Here is a 27,608-nt window from a genome sequence, read left to right as displayed (position 1 = left end):
TTCTCCCTGTCCCATTTCCTTCCCCTCAAATCCCCGCCCACTGTAGATGGGAGATATTTCAATTTCTTCTGAAGGATCTAGGTAAAGAGATCAAAGTGTGATGAGCTGTCCACGAGCTCTTGTACACCACCTTTCATAAAATTAGCCATATTTTTCCATGAGCTTTAGTTAGTGGTACTGCTTTGAGACGTAGCTGCTCTGATTTGGAATGTGTGAGGCATGCGAACTGCTGTAGGTGGAGAAAAAGAACAGCAGAAGGTAAGGGGATAAAAACAAAAAAACTGCGGATGCTGGAAATCCAAAACAAAAACAGAATTACCTGGAAAAACTCAGCAGGTCTGGCAGCATCGGCGGAGAAGAAAAGAGTTGACGTTTCGAGTCCTCATGACCCTTCGACAGAACAGTTCTGTCGAAGGGTCATGAGGACTCGAAACGTCAACTCTTTTCTTCTCCGCCGATGCTGCCAGAAGGTAAGGGGAGCCCAACGACAAAGTCACCATCACTCCCAACGTGTGCGCCTCCTTTTCGGAAGAAGAGTCACACGGACTCGAAACGTTAACTCTGTCTTTCTCTCCACAGATGCTGTAAGACCTGCTGAGTTTTTCCAGCAATTTTTGTTTTTGTTTCAGATTTCCAGCATCTGCAGTTTTTTTGCTTTTATCTCCTTTCCCTATGGGATCCGATGACCTCACTGGTTTGTTGAACTACAATTCCCAGAGTTCCCTGCTGTGACATCGCGTGTGATGTCATGGACGGTCCGTGGTAACTCATCGCGCCGCAGCTTTTCCATGGCAACGGGGCTTGGGCGGCCTGTGGGTTTGTGGGAGTCGGTTCTCGGGCTAAACCGAGGCCCAGGAGCGGGCGGTTTTATTTACCGTGCAGGATGCCCCGGCCGAGGTGAATAGTTAATGATGATTGTTGCTGAATAATTGGAGGGGGAGGGGAGGAGCAGCGGCCACGGAAGACCCTGAAGCTGGATATAGACACAAAGGGCTCAATATCAGGCATCTCGGCAGGTTGTCCTAATGGTATCGTCTGTATGAGAGACATTCTCCTGCTGAATCCCAACGTTTCTTCATTCCTCAGCCCTGCAACTTCACTTCCTAACTCCGGTTGCCTGGGTTCAGTAGCCACTTGAGGTCATGAATTCCATACTTCAATAACTCTGTGGAAATCTTTATTTCTGATCTAAGTAACCTTCCTTTTTATGCTCCCAGTAAATCCTTCGTTTATGTCCATTGTTACTTGTTTATAGACTGTTGATCCTATCTAAATTCTGAACCTTACGAAATTGGGGGGAGAGGCAACTTATTTACTGCCTTGTACATTCTTGAGACGTTCCAAACCACTTGACTACCACCACATTATTTTGAAGCGTAGTCACTGTATCAGAGGCAAATATTCACAGTCGATAAATAAACGGATGACGGATTTGGCGGTCTTGGTTGTTTAATGAACGTTGGTCACGAAATTGAGAAATTCTTTAAATGGTGTATAGCATTTTTACATCCACTCGGATGGTCTCATTGAAAGATACCCCACCCTAACCTTCCCTGCTGGAGTGCATGCAGATCTAATTTCTTAACAGTATCACCTCGCCTTTAGAATCAGCATCTCGCAAGTTGACAGCTTTCCATACAGAGTCAAATGTTGGCCATGTTTTAAATAAACACCAGAAAATTTTGCAATGTAGATGTAGAAAGATCAAAAGATTGTAAATATTTGAAATAAAAATGGGAAATACTGATAATACAGTCAAGTTTGTCAGCAATTGAAAATGAAACAAGAATTTAGCATCTTGGGTGGAGGCTTATTTTCAAGGGCCTGTTTAATTAATATATTTTTTGCAGTGTGATTTTCTTTTTTGCTGATTGGTACAAGTGTCCAGAAATAATTTATTACAGCCAGTAGATAAAATGGCTCGTTTTGGAATATTCTTCAAATGTGTGCATCTCTTTTCATCTACAGTGACACTCTCTGGGATATAGCTGTGGCTCAAGTTTCAAAGAAGAATGAGGAGAAAGAAGACTTCGAAGTCAGGGAAAGATCTGTATTCTTCTTGGGAAATAAAAGTGGGGTAAGTTGCTAGAATCACTTTTAAAGCTAAAGGACATTGTTTGCAGTGTATCCCCCAAAAGAAAAGCACTGCTTTTGATTAGTAGGAGTGGATTCTAGTGGCCATGGCATGTTGCAGAGTAGAAAGATGTGAAGCAGCACTGTAGTTCCAATATAAGATCAGAGTAGATATTTAATGAAAGCTATTTGTTTTTCCACAAATAGAAAGAGAAAATCAAGGGGCCAGTTACCCACTGGAGAAACAGAAATGGCACCCATGTTTCTGTCAATCTAAATCTCAGTAAGGGGTGCTGCAAAAATTTCCTTAAAATTTTGGTTTCAAAATGTTCTTTAAAGTAACAGTTAAGTACTGTATTGCAATTTTATCTGTTGATTTGTTTGACCTTATGTATTACAATAAATTGGGATTCATTTTAATCTCTTTTTTTAGTTAACATGCTGTTTTGCCACCTGTTGGAGAGATTGTATGGTGTGCAATCTTTGTTATTTCCTTACTAACCAAGGATAAACAATCAACCCTGCGATATCTACATCCCATGCACTATAAGATTAGGCTTGTTTATAGGAAACATCTCCCTTTTTGCTTTTGGCGATGAACAGAAATAAAGAATGTTGGATGAGGTAACGGTAGTATCTCCTCTTTCTTTAAATATCCCCTTGTAATGGCCTGCTCCCAGATCAAGACCTGTTCCCATACCCTGAGTATGTGCACTGTGTGTTTTTGGAAATGCCACCCCCTGACAGCCTAAAGATGATTCATCATATGGAAAATTCTAGGGGAAATCACAAATTGAAACATTTTTGTTATTGAAGATTTTGATATTCGTTTTGAAAAGTTCACATTTGCATCATTTTGAAAGATGCACGGTGCTAGTACTGTATTGTTTATCCTCTCCTCTCCCAGTGCAGAAAATCTGAGAGTGAATGCAGGTTCAATGTTCTCATATACTACTCAGCCTCAGAGCTGAGGGAATCTACCAAGGAGAGTTGAGGTGCTTCCCACAATATGGGAAGGAATATCAGGGTGCGAGTTTCCAACTAGTGTTCAGTTCACTGTGGCATTACTAGGGGCTAATATGCAGATACCATCCATCTCTTTTGCATAGTTCAGGTCAGTTATGGTGCAAATGATTGCACTAAAGTTTTGATCAATTATTTTGTGTAATTTTTATTTTGGCAATTTCTGCTCTAAACAATTTCCAGAGAAAATTAATTGTGAGCATTATTAATTTTGCTTGTTAATCAATATATGCATACCTGTAGAAAATGACATAGTCATTTGTTTTATTTTACAGGGAAAAACTACAGTTATACTCAGATTTCTTGACAGGTATGTATTAATTTGTGCAATTTAGAGTACAGAGCAGCTTAGCACATTGTCTTCAGTCCTAGAATTTGGATTTGAAACTACTCCAAATTAACCTTTTGAAAGTTGGGGTAGGATTTTCCCTTTTGGGTTGGGACCCTCTGATCAGTGGCTTTAATTGTTGTTTTTCACTCAATCTGGCCTCCAAGAAAAATAACTGGGAATCTGGACAGTAACAGTGAACCAACATGATGGGGAAACTCTACACCTACCTGCTCCATTACCATCCCTATATTGGGACCAAAACTGTGTCCCTGCTCTCTGTTAGACCTGGATTTATGTTTACGTTGTGAGATATATGCCCAGAGAAATAATGTAAACTTTTTAATAATAGTGTGGCAAATAAATATGATTCTAATGCTTGAAATGAACTTACCTTTACAGGGATGAAGTCCCAAAACCTACATTAGCTTTGGAGTATACTTTTGGAAGAAGAGCTAAAGGACATAACACTGTATGTACTGACATTGCTGTGTTAAATGCAGATTCGTTCCAAGTAGGAAAGCAACTGGCATTGTTGTCTGGGGTCAACCTTTTGTTGCTAAGTGCCCTACTGACAGCTGTCACAAAGAAGCCTGGACTAAGACTGGGGTTAGCCCACCCTCTTAACTGGTCAGATAATGAAGAATAAATAGAGGGGGAAATAAGCATATTATGGATAGAGTGTTCGTTGTAATAGAATAATAACTTTCTTATTGTGAAACAGAATATTAAATTGGTTTGTATGTCTAAATGCATAGGGGCAACACAGTTTTAATTACATGGCCTGAGAGTAACCATGGAAAAGGTGTTTAAAAATTATCTGATATGACTGTCAACACTATGGGCAAGGTATTCCAGAGTAAACCAGTACTTAGGGTCTTGAAGGTGATACATATATATTTGTTTAACAATTAGCTCTTTCTTCTAAGCCCTCGCCCTCCAGTTCCCAACAAAAAACAACAAAATTATTATTGACCTCTTGACTGCTCTTTCACAGGCTGCTGGGTCTAGTATTTTGGCTAAATTGCATTAAAAACTTTCATTAGATCCCACTTAATTTGGATGGTGTTTTTGCCCTGGAGGCCCCTAGACTGTCTAAGACTTGTAACATCTATGCTACATCCACATATGACCCTTAACAAGTTACATATCTTTTATAACCTGACATGTCTCAGAAATAATAGTTTGACAAAGTCCTGCGCTGATTAATTAGTTGTCATGATGCCTTTATCTCTGAAGCCAGCCTGTCTTGCTTTCAACAATAATGTTATGATACTTGTAATATTGTAGACATGGAAAATCTATTACACTGAAGTATGAATAGGTGTATAGAGGGGTAACTTGATTCAATGTGTATAAATAGGGGAATCTGAGAGCAGCCATTTTGCATAGTTTTTCATATCCAGATGTTCAGGAATGATGATCTGAATGGAGAATGCTCTCATTATCCATATTATGAGATCAGTAGAGCAGAACTTCATAACACTATGTAGAAATTCTACAGAAATTGTTTTTCTAAAGTGACTCTACATAACTTTTAAAGATAAATTCAGGGAGAACTGATTAAAAAGTGTGTACACAACTCTGAGCATAGGTACCCGTCATCCCAATAATAGCCTCTCAAATGTTGAAAATGTGGTTTTTATTTGTGAAATTTTATTGCAATTTCATACTATGCATCTTATATGGTCAGGGTTTTAATAATTACAATACGTTGTAACTTAGTATAAGTTTATTTTTTTTCTTATTCTAGTTAGTCTTAGATGTGAATTGTAACTGCATTTCTGGTGATATTTACTTGATCAGCGCTATCAACTTTCTGCCACTGGAGGGCATTGGCATAATTTGATATTATTATACAATCTAAATAGCAAAGGAATGTTGAAAATCTGAAATAAATTAGGGGTGAACGTTTTGGCTGTGGATCCTGTTGGGGGTCTGAAAAACTGAGTTCTGACAAAGGTCTACACACAAAATATTAACATGGTAGCAAGGGACTGTGGTGCATTTCCCAGCATTTCTGTTTTACTGTACAGCAAAGTACACTGCTGCTACCTAGTGGCAGAGTATTACAGAAACTTCACAAGTATATAAAGGCTGCTGGTAACCATTTGCCATCTAAAATAATTACTGATTGGCATAAGATCATAAGAAATAAGAGCAGCAGCAGGCCATTTGGCCCCTCAAGCCTGCTCCGCCATTCAATAAGATCATGGCTGATCTGATTGTGATCTTGACTCCCCTTCCCTGCTTGCCCCCACATAACCCTTGAATCCCTTGTTTATCAAAAATCTGAGCCTTGAATACATTCAATGATACAGCCTCCATTGCTCTTGTGAAGAGAATTCCAAAGACTAACAACCCTTTGAGAGAAAAAGAATCCTCCTTACCTTTGTCTTAAATTGGAGACCTGTTATTTTAAAACTGTGCCCCCTACTTCTATACTCCCCCAAGTAGAGGAAACATTCTCCCAGAATCCACCCTGTCAAGTCTCCTCAGGATCCTTTATGTTTCAATAAAATCACCACTCATTCTTCTAAATTCCAATGAGTACAGAACTAACTTGCTCAACCTTTCCTCATAAAACAATCCTTTCATCCCAGGAATCAGCCAAGTGAACCTCCTCTGAACTGCTTCCAATACAATCATATCCCTTCTTAAGTAAGGAGATGAAAACTGTACACAGTACTCCAGATCGGGTATCACAAAGGCCCTGTACAGCTGTAGCAACACTTCCCTACTTTTACACTTCATTCTTCTTGCAATAAAGACCAACATTCTGTTTACCTTTATAATCACTTGCTGTCCTGCATACTCTGTCCCACAGATTTCTGCAGTGTCTCTTGGTTTAAATGATATTCTGCTTTTTTTATTCTTCCTACCAAAGGGGACAAATACCTGAATTTTCTTTAGAAAAGAAAATGTTAACATAATTGAAGTCAGGGGTAACTGTCAACATGGGGTTGTGTATACTATAAGCTTATTATCTATCTTTGTACTGTTTTACAGCCAAAGGATATTGCTCACTTTTGGGAACTAGGTGGTGGAACGTCACTGTCTGATCTTGCTCAGATTCCAGTTACCATCGATAGTATAAGGTTTGTCTTTGTGTCTTTTAGAAAATGCCTTGAAGTTGGAGTGTATACGAGGCAGATTTCAATTATTCAAGTAGGTTTCCCATATCAAAGATGCTAAAAACAAGTTGTTAACAATGCATTTCTTGATGGAACCAGTAAGTACAGTAAGAGGGCCATTATCTCCATTGGAGAAATAAATTATTCATGTACTTTTCAGAATCAAAGGGTTGATTTGAAGGCAAAAGTTAATAAGTTCAAATCTTTATCTAGGACATCCCAGGTGTGACTTTGTCATGGGGATAAGTTGCAGTGAACTACCCTTTTTTGTGTTGTTTATCTGTGTGTTTCCTCACAGAAACAAACAGAGTCAGCTTGGCAGGCTGTGGGAAAGCTGCCAGCAGAGTCAGCTTGGAAGGCTATGAGAAAGCAATTGTGTATCTGTCAGCAGCCAGAACAAGGAGCATAGAGACCATTATGAATCAGGGTGTTCCTGATCTAGAGTTACTAAGCAGGAATGAAAAGTCCAAGTGTGTGAGGAATTTTAAAAATGTCAGGGCTGCCTGGTAAAGCAGTGGAAGAGATCAGCAGTGGAATTCTTGCAGAGAGAGCGAGCTCTGGAAGTCTTAAATACCAGATTGGAATACTGAGGAGAATTATGTGAATTCCTAAGAGCTGTGGTACACCTTGCATGGTCCCAGGAGAAGTGAAAGAACTCTCAAGATCCTGGAAAATATAGGACAGCTCTGAGTGGGATTAAAAACAGAACATAAAGTGGTCTGTTAAGATTTATGGGTTTAAATAATAAGGGTTTACAAAATATTGTGTTAAATTAATGCACTTGTTTGTTTAATTCTTATGCAGTAAAAGTTTTGTGGCATAAATTCTTTCAGTTAATAACTGGGAGTTTGAGTTTCTTTAAAAAAAAGTTGATGGTCTCCCTCAAGGTCATAGCACAAAGAAAAACTATGCTATATAGGTGAGCTACCATATCTATACAATTTGCTAGCTGATCCAGCAGAATTTACAACTTTATCACTAGTATGTTAAGTAGTCAGCTTAGATGGATGTAATATGACATGGTGATGTGTGTGACGTTCCCTAAAGAAAAGTTCTACTGTTTATCAACTTTTTAAATGCATTGAAAGCAATTGAAGGCATTTGTGATGTTTCATTTGAATTAGGACCCTGTCTATTGTTTTGGTTTTGGATCTTTCAAAACCCAATGATCTCTGGACAAGCATGGAGAAACTGCTGATTGTGACAAGGAATCATATAGATATGGCTATAAATGAACTGGGCAAAAAGGATTCTATAAATGTAAACGACATCAAGCAAAAGACCTGGAAAACTTTGCAGAGGAATCACCCGGTAAGTCTAGCTTTGGAGAACTTACTTAACGTCGATAATCTAGCATTCAAAACTTACTTTAAAAAGCATTGTATTGATAGCTGAGTCTATTTTGTTTAGTGCTTGAGGAGTCAAGACCAGATGTAGTCTTCAGATTAAGCAGGATTAGTGTGCAGAGGATAAGTGGAACAAGTCACACAGATTTAAGTCAGTCTTTGTTTTAAAGTAATTCACCTGTCCTTATTTTTGCATAATACTTTGATTTTTATATAATTTAGAGTTAAATAGCAATTTACTGAGCAGAGAAGTAGGGTTTCTATACAGTACAAGTTGAGAAGCAGAGAAGTGCAAGAGTGTGATTACATTGTGAGACAGTTTACGGAGACAGTTTCCGTTATTAATATGGACATAAATATTTATAACAGAAAAAAGTTAACCGAAGTAGGCTTACGTAGAGAGGTAGTGAGGACAGGCATAATTTTTTTTTAAAACTTTATTATTTGGGTCAGCATGAGTCAAACTGATCCACTATTCTCCCCTGTGCAGAAACTGAACTTGTCTACATTTATGTCTGTGTCAGTCATTACTTTTCAATTCATCCTCCAAAGAGGCCACTTATTCACTTGGGATCTCTGTACAATCTGGCCTGCCCTGGATGATCTTGAGTTCAAAAAAACTGTGCAGGCCAAACCTAAATATGAAAACTTTTGTAAGGACAACCATAATGTTATGACAGTTATCTCTGGAATTGGCTATGAATCTGGCAGAGGTGTAGGTGTGTTTCCCTTTTCTCTCTCAACAAATAGCTACCTACAATTTTAATGTGACATTTTTAAATCTTGCACAATCTATGACCAGGTTTTTAGACATGAGATAAGGTGATAGCCAAATCTTGCTGCTTGCACTTATTTTAGAATGAGAATGTTGAGTTTTTTTTGTTATCTATCCCATTTCTTAAAGATAACAATCAAATTGTCATTAAACCCTCTGATAAATGGCAGTATTATGATAAAACCCTGCCAGACACATGCATGCATGCACACAAACACACTATTGCTAATTAGTTTGTCAGCTTGCTACACTTTTATAAAATATTTGAAAGAAGCTACTGTTGGCTTCAAAATACTCTTTCACAATGATATTCTGTATTAATAGTGAATTTCAAAAGATCTTTTAAAATTAGTACTCTATTTGGTAATGTACACCTTCTGTCTCAAATATCTGGTGTAAGATAGCTTCAGCTTTAATCTTTTGTTTTAATCTTGGGTAAAATAAACTGGAATTTATCTGCAGAGGCTTATAGCACTGAATTGGGCTATCTGGTCTTTTGTGTATGTCACCTCTTAGCTAGAGCTGCCACAACATTTTAGTAGGGTGTCATTTGAATTCCAGCTCAAGTAGGTTTGAGTTGGATTTGGGGTATAGTTAATTTTGGGTTGTGTGGATTTCTTTAGCTGATTTGTACAAATATATCAAGATGCATGTATTCCTTAAGCATGAAAGTACATTTATATTTTGTTTCTCTTTTTAAAATTCCAACAGGACTGGGAATTAATTGATCCATTTCCCATTCCTCTGGTTATAATTGGGAGCAAGTATGATATTTTTCAGGTACATTCCAGATTACACTATCAGTTTTAATTGCTGCATTTTCATAACTTAGTTACTATTGTAAACGCTACAGCTCTGTTGATTTGTTAACCAGTGTGTCCTTTCTATAGGATTTTGAGTCTGAAAAGAGAAAAGTAATCTGCAAGACACTGCGCTTTATAGCCCATTACTATGGAGCTTCACTATTGGTATGTGTGGATTATTTACATGATAGTATTTGGAATCAGTCTTTGCTTTGGGTAAATGCTGATTTGTTCCTCATTCATTTATACCTAGGATAAGTTCATCATCAAAGAGCAAGAAGATCACAGAGACAGGGTGCCATTTAAGAGCTTTGCTTACAATTATGAAAGCAATATGTCCCTCTTGATTTGCATACTGAATAATTAATATTGATCCAGACCAATTCCCAGTCATGTACTCCTGTTGTTAGAATTAGAGATTATTGTCGGTTCTACTAGTAATCTCAATTTTTGATGATATTTGTTTTTGGAGATAATGTTACAGAATGGGCTAGGTGCAAAGTAAAATTCGTAGTGCACTGCTCCAACAATGGATCTCAGCCTCAATTTCAGAAGAAATCTACCTTTACATTTTCCACCAGTCATCTGTGTGGGATATCTGAGTAAGATTGCCAGTTTGCACAAAACATTTGATCGTTAGTGCTGTGGGCTCATAATCAGTATTTGTTGGTTTGAGACAGCTAAACCCGTTTTAATTAATACTCTTAACCTTCATTCCATCATCTTAGACTAGATTTGAGTCTAGATTCAGATTTCTTCTTGTACACCCTGACACCAGGTCTTTAGTGTATAGGAAAACAAAGTAAAAAAAAAAAACCCAGTGCTGTCAAAATAGTTTCACATTTATATAATTTTTTTATTTCTATTTTTCTCATGTCTATTGAGTTCCTTGCAATATGTAAATATATGAATTAGTAAGAAATTAGAAGAGGAACAGTCATGTCAAATCCAAAAAAAGTATATCCCATCTATTCAGTTTTTCAGCAATAAAGCAGAAAGCACGATATCTAAGATGCGGACTATCCTAAACCATTTGGCATTCGGCACTGACAGAAGGTGAGCAACATGTATATTTTACTTGCGATGCCTATGTCTGTGTGTGGTGACTACTTAATAAGGAAACTAGGCCCAAGATGTAGTGCCATTCTTGAAACATGCATTTGTGGCACAAAGTGCTGACTGTTAATCTTGTCAAGAATGATAGTTCAGCCTCTACAAACCTCTATGGTCTTAATCTTCCAGCCCAAAAGCACACCGGCATGACACAGCAGGGGAGCCCTCTCTCTGCCCAGTTTTTCTTTGCCACCTTTCCATGGTTTTGGAAAGTTTTTTTTAAAATTAAACATGTCATTCTTTAAAATCTCTAATGTTCTTTTGTGTTTTGTAGCAAAACAGTATCTGTAGAGCACAACAAGCCACTGTTTGTCCCAGCTGGGCTGGATTCACTGAGTCTGATTGGTAAGATATTAAATCAGCAGTCAGATACCACGGAAAAGTTTTGGAGCTTCCTAACCTTTCAACAAGTACCGTGTTTTATTTAATATTTACACAGGGTCTCCACCAGCTGCTGAAGTTGAATTGGGAAAGATAAATGCACGGAATCCAATTGATCTATGGAAGAAAGTATATGAGAGGCTATTTCCAACGGAGGTAACATTACAATCTATTTGTAAACTGATGGTCCAATATGTTATTTTGCTACATGCTGATTTCTGCAAACTGCCTTGTAGACCATGTTATTTCTAAATACACAATTTCTTTCGTAACTAGCGATATTATTTTTAATTGCAGGAGGGGTGTTTTTGAGGTTGAGGCAGAACTATACTTTTGGTTCAGAGTAGAGGAAACATTGTGCATTTGGTTGTGTTAAACCTCACCTAATAATGCTCGTTTCTGACACTGGGGCCTGGACTTTCCCTCCCGAGGCAGGTGCACAGATTCGGGAAACTTTTTTACTCACCGCACTCACCTCGGGAAAGCATAGCCTGAATGGTAGGACCTTTCTTCTGGGTGCGCGGAAGCGGGGTGGAGTTGGCCCGACCAACCCCTGAAACTTTTCATAAGCTGTCGAGTGCCGAGGCGGGCTGGTGAAAAGGCCCACCTCTGTTCTCTGGGACATAAATATGTTAAATAATCCTCTAGCTCTCACCCCCCTTGTGCTCACCTCCCCACACATTTCCCAGGCCCCATCCATGCAAACCCTGCCCCTCCACCCACCCCAATGTCCCCTCATACCCCCATGCCAATCCATGCCCCTCCACCCATCCCAATGGTCTCTCATACCCTCTGTGCCAACCCATGCCCACCCATCCCAATGGTCTCTTATACTCTCTATTCCGCCCATTCCTCTCCACCCATTCAAAATGGCACCTCACACCCTCCATGCTAACTCATGCCCCTCCAACCATTCACCAGTGGCTCCTCACCATCCATGCCAACCTGTGCCCCTCCATCCACCCCAATGTCCCCTTATACCTCCACCATCCCCAAGGCACCTTATATCCTTAAGCCAACAATGCCAACTCATGACCCCTTGTTGGATCCAGTGCCCTGAGGTTTGTTGGGACTAGAGGATCCGGGCTGAACCCATATACTGGGGTGACCAAATTAGTACAGAGACAGCGAACATCAGGAGGTAGTTGTTAGAATAAACACATGCTGTTTATTTACAAACTAAACTCTGCAGCTAAACTTATGTGCTTACAGCATAAAACTCTGTCTTCACTCATCAGTGACTAACTCAAGACTCTGCACTGAGAAGTGTCCCGCACTATTTTGCTATTGGGTATTATGATCATGTGACCTTACATTACAATACTTGTCTTAAAGGTATATTACATATCAGGTTACTATATCCCTTCTCCTTTACTGAAAAATACATTTTATAATTTTTCGATATATCATGTTATTTCACAGATCAATTATTTAAAAAGTCGTCATCTCTGGGGGCTTCCTTATGCATGTAGAACGTCTCAGATCTACAGCTTCTGAAGGTTGCTCTGGAGTCTCCCTTACTGAAATTGTCTGAGTTTTAGGTACTTCTGCAGGTACCTGTAAATTTGTTTCTTCGACTCTCTCATGTATAGTCGGTCCTTCAAATACATTTGTACTTGGCTGAGTCTTTTCAACAGGAAGTGTTGATTCAATCTCAAGATATTTGGTATTTCCTCCTCATATGTGATTAACATGTATCCTTATTATTCGATCTCCAACTTTCACATGATAGGAAAGAGATTGCATTACAGCACTTATTTCACTGAACAACCACGCTGGTCCTTCTCTAAAATTTTTCACAAATACCTTCTCTTCTACATTAAATGCTCTGTCTGAACTGTGACAACCATGTCCCATTTTCTGAATTTCCTGCCTTCCTTCTACCTTACCCACCAGGTTTGGCATGATTAGACTAAGTCTTGACTGGAGACAGCGCTTCATTAGCAATTCTGCAGGTGTGGCACCTGTTGTTGAGGGGTGGTTCTATAATGGAAAAGAAAACATGCCAATTTAATCGCTATCGAATCTCCAGATAATTTCTTCATACCAGATTTGAACATCTGAACTCTCGGTGAGTCCGTTGGAAGAAGGGTGGTATGGAGATGTTTTCACATGAACAATACCATTTAGGTTTATAAATCGGTTAAATTCAGCACTTGTGAATACTGTTCCATTATCTGATACTAGCACTTCAGGCAATCCATTTATAGCGAAGCTTTGTTGTAGCTAGTCTATTGTCGCTGAAGATGTGGGTGACCTCACTTCGTATATGTGCATCCACTTTGAATGGGTGTCTATGATAAGTAGAAACATTGTTCCCATGAAAGGTCCCACATAATCGATGTGTACTCATGCCCATGGCCTTCCTGGCCACTCCCAGGGGTGTAAAGGAGCTGTTGCAGGTAATTTTTGCACATGTTGACACTGCATACAACTTCTCGCTAAATCTTCTATTTCTCCATCCATTTCCGGCCACCACATATAGCTATGTGCAATTGCATTTGTTTTGGAAATTCCTGGATGTGAACTGTGACGTGGAGAACAATGGCTCTTGTCCTTGTGGAGGGACAATCACCCGAGCTCCCCACAATAAAATACTGTCCTGGCTGGTTAACTTGTATCTTCTCTGGAAATAGGTTTCAGTTCATCAGATTCGTATTTGTTACCAATCATAAAGAACTTGATTCCTCACTTTGGATAAGACTGGGTCTTGTTCTTCCAATCTTTAATTTGTTTAGCACATATCGGTGATGAGTCCAGGAAGTTCAACAACAAAACGAGTTCCTGAGGAATTGGAACATCCTCATCTTTTACTTGCAAGGGTAAACAACTGAGTGCATCTGCATTTGCAATTTTACTTCCGGGTCGATGAATAAAAGTATATTCATATGCTGCCAGGATCAGTGCCCATCTTTGTGCTCTTGTAGAGGCTATGGGGGTATAGCCTTGACTTCACCGAATAGTCCTAATAATGGCTTGTGGTCCGTTATGATAGTGAAATGACGACGACCATGTACACATTGATGAGACTTTTTAACACAAATGATTGCTAGGCCGCCTTTTTCAATTTTTGAGTACTTTTTCTCTACTGAGTACTGAGTGTTCTCGACACAGAATTCTATAGGTTGTTCTGATCCATCATTCATTCGATGGGAAAGTACTGCTCCTACTCCATAAGGTAAAGCATGCACGTTAATGTCAATTCTTTCTTTGGGTCAAAATGTACTAGCAGTGTAGAAGATTTGTAGCAACTTCGTCACTTTTGTGAAAGCTGCTTCTTGTAGTGTTGCCATGACCATCTCTGGTTCTTTTTGACCAAGAAATCAAGTGGTGCTAGTTGTCTCAACAAATTAGGAAGAAAACGTCTGTAGTAATTGATCATCCCCAAGAATGATTTGTTTTTCTGTATCCTTTGGTGCTGGGGCTTCTTTAATGGCTTTCACGTTTTCTTCAACTGGATGTAGGCTTTGTGAACCTACCTTGTGACCTAGGTAAGTTACCTCGTTTGCCTGGAATGTGCACTTTTCCTTCCTCAGTCTCACTTCTATCTGCGAAAAACGCTTCAAAACTTCTTCTGAGTTCTTCAAATGTTCCTTTTCACTGAGTCACGAGAATGTCATCCAAATAAACTACCACATGAGCAATCCCTGTAATAAATTTTCCATAGCTCTTTGGAATACAGCACAAGCAGGAGATATGCCAAATTGTAAACTGTTGTATTGATACAATCCCTTATGTGTATTTATGGTGACAAACTTCTGGGATGCCTTCTCTAATTCCAATTAAAGGTAGGCATGACTCATATCCAACTTCGTATAGACCTTTCTTCCTGCCAGTTTAGCATATAAATCTTCTATTTTAGGTTTGGAGTGTCTATCCAATTTTGCCACTTTGTTAGCTGTTAATTTATAGTTCCCACATATTTAATGGTTCCGTCAGGTTTGAGAACAGGTATCACAGAATCACAGATACAATTGGAGCTGCCCACTCTGAAAATTGTACTGATTATATCACTCCCAATTTTTCTAATCCGTCCAGTACAGCGTCTACCTTATCTTGCATTGCATAAGGTACTGGTCTGGCCTTCATGAAATCTTAGTGTTGCCTCTGGATGTACATGAATTTTTGCTTATAGCCCCTCAATTTTTCCAAGTTCTCCCTTGAAACCTGAGGCATATTTTTGTAATAGCAGTGAAACCCATTAGTTCTCAGTTGGAAGATTTCTGCCCGTTCCAATTTAATTTGTTTCAGCCAGTTTTGACCGAGGAGACTAGGTCTCTCGCCTGCTACTAACCATCAAGGGTAATCTCTCTGTTTGACCTCCATAATACACAGTGACTTTACATACACCCTTGACTTGTATGTCTTTTGTGTAGATTTTTAATTTTTCATCAGTTTATTCTAAATTCAGCTTATGTTCTCCATGATTCAGGTATTTGAAAGTATGCTCACCGATCACTGTAGTAGATGCACTAGTATCCAGCTCCATTCTGACAGGCTTCTCATTTACACTCATGTTCACATAGGTTCCGTTCTTCCTACCTTTAAATTATATAGCGAATAGATATCAGCATCTATTACTTCAGGCTTTTCAACACTGTTTATCTCATGGAGTTTTTGCTTTTGTCTGGAAGTCTGCCTAATTCTGTTTTTACAATGTCTCATGAGCTGTCCATTACAATGGCAGAAGAAACATTTGATTTCTTAAACTGGGATTCAGTCCAGGGCTGTCTGTTTCCACCTCTACCACTATTATGCTATGTTTTTGCTGCTGAGTTATCCCTTTTAATATGCCTGCTGGCAGTGGCTGCTTCCCGCTTCAGAACAAAGCTCTGTACTTTCACGGTCTTTTTGGTTGAGGCTCCACATGGAAAATGGAAGATGTTCTTTTGCCCTCCTTGAATGGCTTCTGAGTCTCGCACTGCACCTTCCATTGCCAGAGTGATTTCCAATGCCTTCTGAAAATCTAGATTTGTTTCAGTAAGCAATCTCTTCTGAATTGTATTTTGGCTTATACCGCACACCAAACAATCTCTAAGCATAGCATTGATAGATGTACCAAACTCTCAATATTCAGTTAATTGCTTCAGACTTGCAACATAACATGCAACCGTCTCCTCCTCAGCTCTAATTCTTGAGTTAAATTTAAACCATTGCATCATCACCGACGGCTTGGGCTGATAATGATTCTTTATGAGGTTCACTAAATCATCAAACTTTTCGACTCTGGGGCATTGGGCACCAACAGATTCCGAATTAGTCCGTATGTCTTACTCCCACAGATGGGCAGAAGGATTGCGTGTTGCTTCTCCCCCACAGTGTCATTCACCTGGAATAAGAATGTCAGGTGTTCAACATATTCGGCCAAGGTCAGATCGATTGGCGCTTCTCTTCCAAATGGTGGCATGCTCTGAGGGGATGACTTTGACACTCAGAAAGAAATTTTCTTTTACTTATGACTATCATGTGAGGTACTGCTCAATTTTGGTTCTTCTGGATTCCTTCGTTCTTTCTTGCTTTTTACCTCATTTTTTCTGTGATTCTTTGTGCTTTTACTCTTGTCGCCAGTTTGTTGGGTCCAGTGCCCTTAAGTTTGTTGGGGCTAAAGGATCTGGGTTGCACGCTTATACTGGGGTCACCAAGTTGGTACAGAGACAGAGAACATCAGGAGATGTTGTTAGAATAAACACATGTTGTTTATTTATAAACTAAATTCTGCAGCTATACTTGTGTGCTCACAACATAATGTCTTCTCATCTGTGACTAACTCAAAACTCTGCACTAAGAGGTAGCCCGCGCCACTCTGCTATTAGGTATTAAGATCATGTGACCTTACATTACAATACTTGTCTTAAAAGCATATTACATGTCAGGTTATTACACCCCCCCCCCCCCCCCACAAATCCATCCCCATGGCCCCTTATAGCCTTTGTGCCAACTCATGCCAACCCATGCCCCCCCATCCACCTCCCTTTGCCTTTACACCCTCCATGCCACCTCACCCAGTATCCACAATGGGCAGACCTCAAGGAGCCATGCTGAGTTGAAATAAAGTTCCACATATCTATTATGGACTTCACAATGTAAAAAAAACTTTCATTCATAAAAGCCTATTCCATGTATTTAAATTCCCTCAAGTACTTAATTCCTTCTATAAACAAACATTTGTTTTCATAAGCCCACATCAAAGACAACTAATTCTTAATAACCTTTTGGAGCTGTCAATCAAACTGTGAATTTATAGCCCCCACTGTGATAATGACTGGTCATGGAAGCAGCCAAGCAGTAATAATAAGCAGCTACAAAGATAACACTTATGCTTATAACAAACATCTACTGAAACTGTAAACACAGTTTGTTTCAACTCAGAGGCAAGCTGGTTCTTTTCAAAATTTAAAGGGCTGACTATTTAAATAATTTGACAGTTCCATAGACCTTGTCCACCCTTTATGAGCACTTACATGTACTCCTTCAAAAAAAAGTTGCAACTCTCACATTTTTGGATAAGGCTTTCGCTGCAGCGAAACTGAGGCATGTTTGAACTCAGCACTCAGTTCAAATAGTCATGCAGAGTTTGGGTTTCCCCATGTGAGTCACGTCCCATCCCCGTTCCGGCACCAGTGAAAATAGGATCTGCTGGAAATGGGGCGACACTTCTGGATCCAGATTCCCAGCACCACTTTTGATAACCTGTGGGGTCTCCACGACTGCGAAAATCTAGGACTTGGTGTCTAAAATGAGAAGCGTCCATTCTTTAGCGCTAATGTTGCTAACCTTGAGCGTAAACATTTTTTAAGAGTCTGAGAGCAGATATTTTAGTATCTTAAGTGGCTTCATGACAACCCTTTGGATGGGATGTTAAATCAAGATCCTGCCTACTTGTTTTATTGGCTCAGTTGGATGTTCAAATTCCCATGTCAGATTGGAAGAGCAAGAAGTTTAGCCAATGTTCCCCACATTTCTCATTTAACTAACTAATTTTTTTAAATGCCATATCCTATGGCTCCTTGTGGGTTATTGCTGATGAAGATTGGCTGTTGTGTTTGCCTGCATAACAACAATCAAAGCACTTCAAATGTAATTCATTGTATGAAGTGCTTTGAGACACTTTAATGTTATGTTTGCTATATAAATGCAGATTTTGAAAGATTTGGCATCCTATTCAGTGTCATGAGAGCAGAAATTGATAATGTTGTTGGAGGAGATCCATATAAAATATCTGCTCGTAAGCTGCCTTCAACCGGCTCTAGAATACAAATGCTAAAGGTTACTTGGATGCTGTATTAAGAAAACAGATTTAGATTACACATTTAGGCTTCTTTTCCTAAAACCCTCCACAGTGCTACTTTTCTCCCTGTCATCAAAAGGGCTTCTCAATATCTACATACTGGTGACGTCTTCAGTCATTTCCCTTTTTTCCCCCAAACAACTGCTCGGTGCCTGCTTTCTTCCCACCCCCCCCACCCCTCCTGTGAAGGTCACTGAATAGCGTAGTAGTGTACACACATGTATTCCAGTTATTCAGTGCAAGTTTGTTGAGAATTCCACACATGGAATCCACTTGTGAATAATGACATCTAATATAGAAATTCTGAAACTTTAACTTTTGTATTGCAGTTATAGCTATTTAATTTTGTCTTTTACAAATTGTTTTGTATTTATAGAATACCAGCGAATTGAAAGATATTGGGGATCCTGCTAAAGACCCACAATATGCTGAACCTGAAGTGGATGCAATGAGGACACAAAAGGATCAGGTAATATATACAGTTGGAGTAAGACACTATATTTGTTTATCTGGTAGATTTCTTGTCCATTCCAGTCCATGCTGCATAAACGTTATTAAAATTAAGAGTACTTAATTTCTCTTAATAGCTCATCATGGTCAGACACAGAACCTTCAAACCAAGCTGCTGAGAAATCTTCTCATGCTATGAGACATTGTGATGATATGAGATTATATTGTGATGCTGTGTAATGCAGTTTAAAAAAAATTGGACATCCTATTCACCACCACTAGAACAGAAAGTGATAATTTTTTGTTGGAGGAAATCCAAATAAAATGCTCCTAATTCAGCAAGTCCACTATTTCCTTATTTTCTGCTATAGTCTTGTGTCAATCTGTATTTAATAGGCCTACATTCACTTTTAATCACTCGCTTTCTCTTTAAATATTTATTAAAACTTTTGCTGTTAGTTTTGACATCACTTTTTGCATCCCCTATTACTTCTGTCTATCCATTTGTTGCTTTTTATAGCTCTCCCAGTGTGCTGGATTTCCACTTTCCCTTGCATTCTGTAAGCCTGTTAGTTTGATGCTATTACCTTGTTTGTTGACCATTGTTGCCTAATTACATAAGTGGAAACTTTACCTTACTGGAATATGTTCTGATTTTGTAGCATACCATGTACTTTGACTGCAACCCAATGTTTGTCTGTAAGTTTACCTAACAGTTCAACCCAGTGCACTGTGGTCAGTTTATTTCTCATCCTTTCAAAGTTTGCCTTGAATTTCAAATATGTCAACCAGCATTTTGTAATTTATCAAACGTTATTACAAAATGCCTGGGTGAAAGTTGAAATGATAAGTCACATCTTAGTATCTGTATTGTAAGCTTACTTTTCAGGACACGTAGATTAATTGACCAAAATTACTCGAACAAGAGTTATCTTTGACTCATTTCTTAGCTAACTTGTGAGATAATTAAAGAGGTCATTACAGGTTTTTCTGCAGTAGTTCATGTGGTACGTTGTTCCCTAGTTACCTTGCCTAAAGTCAATCAATATTCTGTCCAAAGGTTATTAATTCTATAATCTTGTTTGGATGATAGCGATTTAGTTAATCCAGATGTACTGTGGACTTGCAGTGGAAATATCATTTATGTAAATTTAACCTTGAACTAAAGTTTTTGAACTCCCTACAAGTTAATAGTCTGTAATTATCCATGGTTACTTCAGTTCATCTGAGTTGTCTGGCTTTTTTCTTTATGGATATTTGAATAGGGACCTCATACATTCCAATGGTTTATATGTGGTGTATTTCCTGTGTTTAACTATTTTCAGGTACTGTTTGTCCACAACATGTACCACATTCCTAGCTATATGTTTTGTGACTTCTGCCATAGTCATTCTGTAAACTGTACATAGGAGGTAAATGAGCAGATTACAGTGATTTATCCCCACTTTTGGCAGTTATCGATCTGATGCTGTTTTCAGGTGAAAAATTCTGTGTTGCATACTTTAGAAGAAAAGTTGAGTTTTTTAAACTGTTTATATTGTATTAACTATTGTTATTCTCGGGTACCCTCTCTGAGGTGTATATTTGCCAGAACTGTGGTGAGCAGTGTCAAATTTCACTTTAAGATAAGCAAAATGAGTAATCTTTAATAGGTGCAATAATACTGTGCAAGTTAGCAAAATAACTTCCTCATAACCTTTAGTAACCCATTGAATTATGTCTTGGTGATCCATTGTGTGAATTGTATATTTAACACTTTAGTATACATTAGTTTACACAATAAAAGTACAATATACAAACCATATAGTAAAGCCAGGTTCACAGCGTTGATGGATATATGTCAATCAGTAATATTTAATCAAGATTTCTAAATATTGAGATTTTTAATTTTTTTTAATAGAAGTTGGAGCAAATATATGAAACTTCCTTGTAACCTATCACACCAAAGCATTTGCATTTTGACTAGACTTTGGATATATTGGTTAAATCAGAGGTTCAGCCTTATTCCAGAATCCAACTCCGTGAAAAATTTGTTTACAGAAAGATCCCTCTTTCTAGAAGTATAATCGTTCTTTTATTTCTTATTTGTCCCATACAAATCCTAAAGGGTGTTATTGCAACTTCAGTTATAGCTAATCTTTGGTATTGTAGCAATGGATGTAATAATTTAAAATTGGCATGGAAGTCTGCTTCTGTTGACTAACTGTTTGAACTATTTGACTTTAAAACAACTTAACCGGTACTTGTGGCAAACTAATGGCTTCATGGAGTGATGGGATTTAGACCAGAAGACAAAAATTTACCAGTAGGTCTCCAATCTTGGCAAAGTTATTCAATGGAGCATAGTGAGCAGAGAGAACAGAGAAGGAAGAATTTCATAAAGGCACACCCCATGCTGCCCGTATGGTTACAAAGCAACACAGATAAAGCACTGGCAACATGTAAGTTCTGTGTCATACGAACATATGAATTAGGAGCAGGCGTAGGCTACTTGGCCCCTCGAGCCTGTTCCCCCATTCAATAAGATCATGGCTGATCTGAATGTAACCTCAACCCCACATTCCTGCCTACCCCCGATAACCTTTCACCCCCTTGTTAATCAAGAATTTATCTAGCTCTGCTTTAAAAATATTCAAAGACTCTGCTTCCACTGACTTTTGAGGAAGAAAGTTCCAAAAACACTCAACCCTCAGAGAAAATTTCTCCTCATTTCTGTCTTAAATGAGCGACCCCTTATTTTTAAACAGTGACCCCTAATTCTAGATTCTCCCACAAGAGGAAATATGCTCTCCACATCTGCCTTGTTACAAGCCCTCAGGATCTTAAAGGTTTCAATTAGATTGCCTCTTACTCTTCTAATTCCAGTGGATACAAGCCTAACGTGACCAATCTTTCCTCATAAGACAACCTGGCCATTCCTCGGCCAGAATTTTGACGTTGGCATGCGGGGGCGGGCATGACATGCCGACGTGTGGTGACATCAGGTGTGCGTCCCAACGTCACCATGCGCCATCGTGATATTCCGGTGGGCATGTGTGCAACGGAGCTCCGATGCGTGCCTGCCATTAATTAACGGCCCACCTATGGCACTTAAGGCATTAATAGACACATTTTTAGGAGCCCATGCGATCTTCAGAGCGTCACATGGGCGCAATGGGCAGGGGGGTAGGCCACATTTTTAAAAACCTCGTCCACGGGCGGGATATGATGGTTGAGTGGGTTCGCAAGTGCTATTTGTTAGACATTAACTTTTTAAACTTACTGCTACTTGCTTGTGTGAACAGAAGAACTTCCAATATCTTCAGAGCTGGTTGTACAGGAATAATAGGCTTCAGGTCAGGACTCTGGAGTAAACATCATTCTTGGGGCCTTGCAGGTTTCAGGCAGCCTTCCCTTGCCCTGGGAATGGGGGTTGTGCCCTCCATTGGAGTCACCTCCTCTGAGGTGAAGGGGGAGGAGGCCAGGAGTCCATTTTCAACCTCCAGTGGAGCCACCTGTGGGAGGACAGGCACAAGGGGCGCAGGGCCAACAGGAAGTGCAAGGCTGAAGGGGCCGCACAAGACGCCACTATCCTGCTGCCAGTGTTTACAGGCGGCGAAGCAGCTACCTCAGTATGTCTGAGGTGCAGTGCAGAAGGAGGCTCCGTCTCCCAATGGAGACGGTGACCTCCACTTGTCAGAGGATAGGCCTTGAGATCAGCGCCAACAACGCCAGTGGCGTTGAAGGTCACAGCTGCCCTCAACTTCTATGCCTCTGGCTCTTTCCAGGGATCGGTGGGTGATCTTTGCAGAGCCTTCCAGTCAGCTGTCCACAGATGTGTCAAGAGGTGACAGATGCTCTGTTCAGGCATGCATTGACTTTCATTCACTACTGCTGGGACGAGGCCAGCCAGGTGGAGTGAGCCAGAGGCTTCGCAGCAATTGTTGGGTTCCCCTGTGTCCAGGGTGCAATAGACGGCACACGTGCGGCCATCAAGGCGCCAGCAGGTGAGCCCTGTGCCTTCGTCAACAGGAAGGGATTCCACTCCATGAACGTGCAGATAATGTGTGACCATAAGATGCAGATTCTGCAGGGTACCCAGGCAGCTCCCATGATGCATACATCCCGAGACACTCCCAGCGCCGGGGCTCTTCAATGTTCCAGCCCGGTTGGACGGGTGGCTGCTGGGTGACCAGGGCTATCCCCTCAAAAGGTGGCTCATGATGCCCCTCCGGCATCTAAGAACAGAGGCTGAGCAGTGGTACAATAGGAGCCACACCTCCACAAGAGCAGTGGTAGAGAGAACCATTGGTCTTCTCAAGATGCGCTTCTGATGCCTGGACTGTTCAGGTGGCGCACTGCAATATCCCCTAGTTCGTGTGTCACTGATGGTGCTCTCCACAATCTGGTGCTGGAAAGGGGGGACGCAGTGGAGGAAGAAGATGTAGACACAGATGCTCTGGCTGCACACAATGAGTCCAGTAGTGAGGACGAGGAAGACCATGCTCAGGAGAATGCTAAGGGGATAAATGCTGACCTGGGCAACCTCCAGGGAGGCAGGGACACCTGGGAGGCTTTAATCCAACAAACCCTTCGGCTAGCCCACCACAGATGGACCCCTAACACCTGCCAGGGCTGCAGCTGCAGGCCCCATACTCGATACCTGAGAGCAACATCTGCCTGGTTAGGAACATTAACTATGAGCCTTGTCAATAAATCTCAATGACAAACAAGTCACTCATAACATCATGGGTTCCCGTACACCTGCAGAAATAAGGAAACACCCTAACCCTTGTTCACAACTAAAGCACTTAATGTTTTCACAAAACTAAACAGAAAAGAAAGTTCATTCACAGGTGTTGAGCTGCACACTGAATCAAATAATATCAGGCAACAGAAAACCACCAGTGAGAAGCCCATGTTGTGCCTAAGCTTATGTTTTCAGTTGCAACGTCTAGGTGCTCCCCCCTTCGCTGGCACTGGCATTCGAGATAGCCTGCTCACTCTGCTGTCCTGTTTGCCTTAATGACCTTGGTGGGCGTCCTTTGGCCTGTGGAGTCTGTGATGGCCCCACCTGGGAGGGAGTGGCCAGTGGCACAGCTGGTATCTCCCCAGTTGCTACAGCCTCATCGGATCCCACGGTCACTGGCAGAGGGTTGGAGGAGTTCTGCCTGCATTCAGAGCGTCCTGAGAGAAGCCCACAGAGACGACACCAGCTCGTGCACCAACATGAGGTCGTTTCGGACCCCTTTGCTCACCATTGTTGGATAGGCACCTAGCTGGGTTACTGGGTGCCCAATCCATCTCCCACACTTGACACTGACCAGCTGAAGTCAATGCCACTGTGAGGTCATGCAGGTCCAAGCTCATCCCCAAGAAGCCCTGATTGTCCTCCTGGAGGAGCGCCTCCATGTGAGTCGCCATACTCTCCATGGAGGAAGCATTGTGCTTGGCCATGATGGTCTGCATGACTCCTCCATCATGGAGACTACGGCACACATTGCCTCATGTATCTCCGCCAGATCCTCCCGCAGACCCTGCTGAACTTCCAGTGTCTGCTGCCTCAGGGACTCCAGAGGCACATCATCAGCCACCGACTGAACATGTTTCTGGCCCCCTGCAGTCCTCCGACTGACAGCGCCATGGACACTCTCTTTCTCTGCCTGCACCTCAAGCCAGTGTGAAGTGCCCTCACCGCTGTGCCCTGGGACGTTAGCTGATGATCTTATCCTCACCGAGGTGTTAGTATCTGCACTGGTGCCTGCTTAGCTGAGATGGCGTGATGCTGGTGCTTGTAAGTTGTCAGGGCCCTCAGGCATTAGTGGCAGGTCTTCTGCCCCCTTGTTCCAGGTGAGACTGAAGGGAAGAACAAGAACATTTGATTAGCTGAAGTTGTGACATTGTTAATGTGCATGCCTGGGCCCTGGATCAGAATGCGCTCCTCCTTCCATAATCAATGGGAAACCCATGCTGGATGCTGAATTCACTAAATAGTCAACAGTGGAATGGTTGCAAGGACAGACATTGTGACCTCAGTTCATGGCACTCTTACCTCCCACTGGCACCCCAACCTCACCACTACCAGTTGATGTGGGTGCATGATGCCTCTCCAGCTCGAGAGCCTCCTGCTGGTATCTGGTGAAAATCAGCAACTGTGCCTGCCCTCCGTCAGTCTGCATCCACTCAGAGTTACTGTATGCGGTCTTCTCCTGAAAGGACAGAGGAGCATTGATTAGTCCACCCTGTATTTGAATTGCCATTGCATCCCTGCCACCCCCACCTTAGTGAAATATTGCAGGGTTCTTGTGAATTGTGACCCTGGAGCCACCGTACACTCACTTCAAGCAGCCAGGACTGACCCCCTTGCCCAGATGCTGCCTACATCACATTTGCCACCCACACTGTCTCACCTTCCAAAGCAAGGAAGCACTACCACATAGAATGCCAAGGGCAGCAGATTGATGGCTGCCCTGCCACCTGGAAGTTCCCCTCCCAGTCAGTCAGCATCCTGACTTTGAAATGTTTCGGCCTTCCTGCACAGCGCCTAGATACAGATCCTTGAGGTCACCCCCAAAACAGTACTGTGGGTGTAAGTGTACCTTGCGCAGTGGATACAGAAGCCAGCTCGGCACCACCCTCTCAGGGGCAACTAGGCATGGGCAATAAATACTGGCCCACCCAGTGAAGGCCACATGCTGTGAATGATTCAATGCAGTAACTAGACTCAGAGTTGGGCGGGGGAGGGGGGGCAGCAGGTGGGGCCATGGGCCAACCTAACTACTGTGCTAAGTGACCCATGCCAACATGGTACTCGCCCTTCCCGATCGCAACAGGTCGTTGAAGCGCTTGTGGCACTGAACCCAGGTGCATCGCACCACATCGTGTGCACTGACCCTTTCTATCACCTCCTCAAAAGCACGTTTCGTCATGTGGTGGGGGGCCTCCTCCTGTCCCTCGGCACAATGATTTCACACTGCGCTGCCACCCCCTCAAAGAGGGCAGCAAGGCACTCATCCAAGAATCGAGGGGCACAATGCCCTGCCGACTTGCCCTCCTGCCTGGCCTGCTCTCTGAGAGCGTTCTTAGGAACCCTTTTGGTTGCCATCATTGCCAGCCTTCGAAAGGCTGCCTGTGTGGTCTTTAAACAGGCCGCCAGGTCGCCTTTGGACCTGGCAGTCACTGGGGTCCCACCGCTGCCCGTCCCCTCCCACTGTCCTCGGGAGCTGCGATTCATGCTGGGCGGGCCAACCTGTGTAAAATGGCAGTGTAGAGCCGATCACGGATGGTGATCGGCTTCATGCCCACCCGCGCCTGTTCCCAACTGACATGCAGAAAATTCTCTCCCTGGTATTAGTCTAGTAAACCTTCTCTGAACTGCTTCTAAGGTACTAGTTGATGGTCTGAACTGCATGCTTAGCATGGCCCCAGTCTGAGCTGGCAATTAAAGCACAGTTGAAGTAGGAAAGGTCAAGGCACAGAATTCTAAATCAAAAGCCATTAGATTTCAAGATCTCAAAAACATTAGATTGCAAAACAATATTGAGCCCAAGGAGCCACAGAGAACCTTTACTCTGTACACTCGTTACTTGAATAAGCCAAATGCTGCCACAATATTCTCTTCAAAAGGTGAACTAAATGTTCACTCACCAAATCAGACAGTCAGGCATTTGAACCTACAAATGGATTTATTTAAATAAAGCGTATGAAAGATCAGTAAACACTACAATACTCTAATATGTATCTTTCCTTGCCCTCCTCAATAGCTAAAATATAACTTCAGTCAAGCCTAACTTCCCTTTGTAGACTAACCCAAAGCTTTACGTAACACCCAGCCCTCTGACTGGGCTACACAACTAACACATTTGTGTGGAACTGAGTTGCCTTGTAATCAGCCTGCATTAACATGTGTAAACATATTTGTTATCCAGACCATCATCACCCTGATACATTGAACTGATCTTCACTTGCAATAAAGTTTATTTGCTGTACATATAAAGCCTTGTTCACTAACTATAATTAACCCTAGGTATGCTGTTTCTAGTAGTAAAATTAATATCACCCTAAACTAGGTGATGATTTCATTAGACCAAATACTGATAGCTTAGCATTTGGATTCCTGAATGAGTAATGGTAATTTGTCTATCTGTCTCTCTGATTAAACAATGTTTAGAAAACATTATACATATTGATCTGAGAGTTGTAAGTTATCATTTGTCTTTTTTTAAACTACTATTGAATTATTCAGCTGCTTTTAGTGCTAATTATTGTTGAGCCAACAAAAACAATCCTCTAACTTTATTTTATCTGATTTATCTTTTCAGGAGCTTGAGCAATATAGAAGAAATGCTTCCAAATCTTGGAAAGAGATGCAGTTTGACACACGGAGATAATTTTATCTTAAGAATTTGTATGCAGCATTTTTACATTTTAGTTTTGAAAATTCACAATTTTGTATGTTTTGAAATGAAATATATTTTGACAGTATTTTAATATGCATTTCCTAAAGGAATGAGTATTTTATCTATCACTTTAATATTAATTTATATTCATATATTTCAGTCATTATTTTTCTGAACTTTTGTTTCTCTCATGTTCAATAATTGTGTATTCAATATGACAAATGTTTGTTTATTTAAAGTGTATTAAAAAGGTAGAAATTTGTGGTTCTGTACATTTTTGTGAAATTCAATATCAAAAATTTGTAACTAAGTGATGAAGGAATGTGTATAACCATATCAGCAAGAAACACAAGATTAGAACAACATGTAAAGCTCCTGTAAGCTTATTTCAAACTGTAATAAATCTTGGTGTCTAGAAAGCTCTGAACTTAATTGAATATGATCCAAAATTAATCAGCTGTAGTAATACATCCCATCAGTCACCAGCTTTTCTGCTATTTCAAATACTTCAATACT

General features: G+C 40.9%; 1 protein-coding gene across 8 annotated transcripts; it reads left to right on the top strand.

Moving 5' to 3' along the window:
- Positions 1–31: 31 nt before the first annotated feature.
- dync2li1 (dynein, cytoplasmic 2, light intermediate chain 1) lies at positions 32–27,511 on the top strand. 8 transcript variants are annotated; one of them, XM_041205023.1, is made up of 13 exons: positions 32–81; positions 1,969–2,077; positions 3,372–3,406; positions 3,827–3,896; positions 6,434–6,522; positions 7,683–7,869; positions 9,391–9,459; positions 9,570–9,647; positions 10,459–10,538; positions 10,870–10,940; positions 11,035–11,132; positions 18,641–18,733; positions 27,015–27,511. In XM_041205023.1, the coding sequence occupies exons 1-13, from the start codon at positions 47–49 to the stop codon at positions 27,081–27,083; spliced, it is 1,083 nt and encodes a 360-aa protein (XP_041060957.1). In that variant the 5' UTR covers positions 32–46; the 3' UTR covers positions 27,084–27,511. The 8 variants fall into 8 exon arrangements, with proteins under 8 accessions (XP_041060957.1, XP_041061020.1, XP_041061002.1 ...); XM_041205031.1 differs by lacking the exon at positions 32–81 and adding an exon at positions 757–897; XM_041205086.1 differs by lacking the exon at positions 3,372–3,406 and having other exon boundaries at positions 62–81.
- Positions 27,512–27,608: the final 97 nt, after the last annotated feature.

The sequence above is a fragment of the Carcharodon carcharias genome, chromosome 2 (assembly GCF_017639515.1).
Source record: "Carcharodon carcharias isolate sCarCar2 chromosome 2, sCarCar2.pri, whole genome shotgun sequence".
Classification (NCBI taxonomy): domain Eukaryota; kingdom Metazoa; phylum Chordata; class Chondrichthyes; order Lamniformes; family Lamnidae; genus Carcharodon; species Carcharodon carcharias.
The sequence above is the reverse complement of the archived record's forward strand: the minus strand, read 5'-3'. Positions and strand labels throughout refer to the sequence as shown.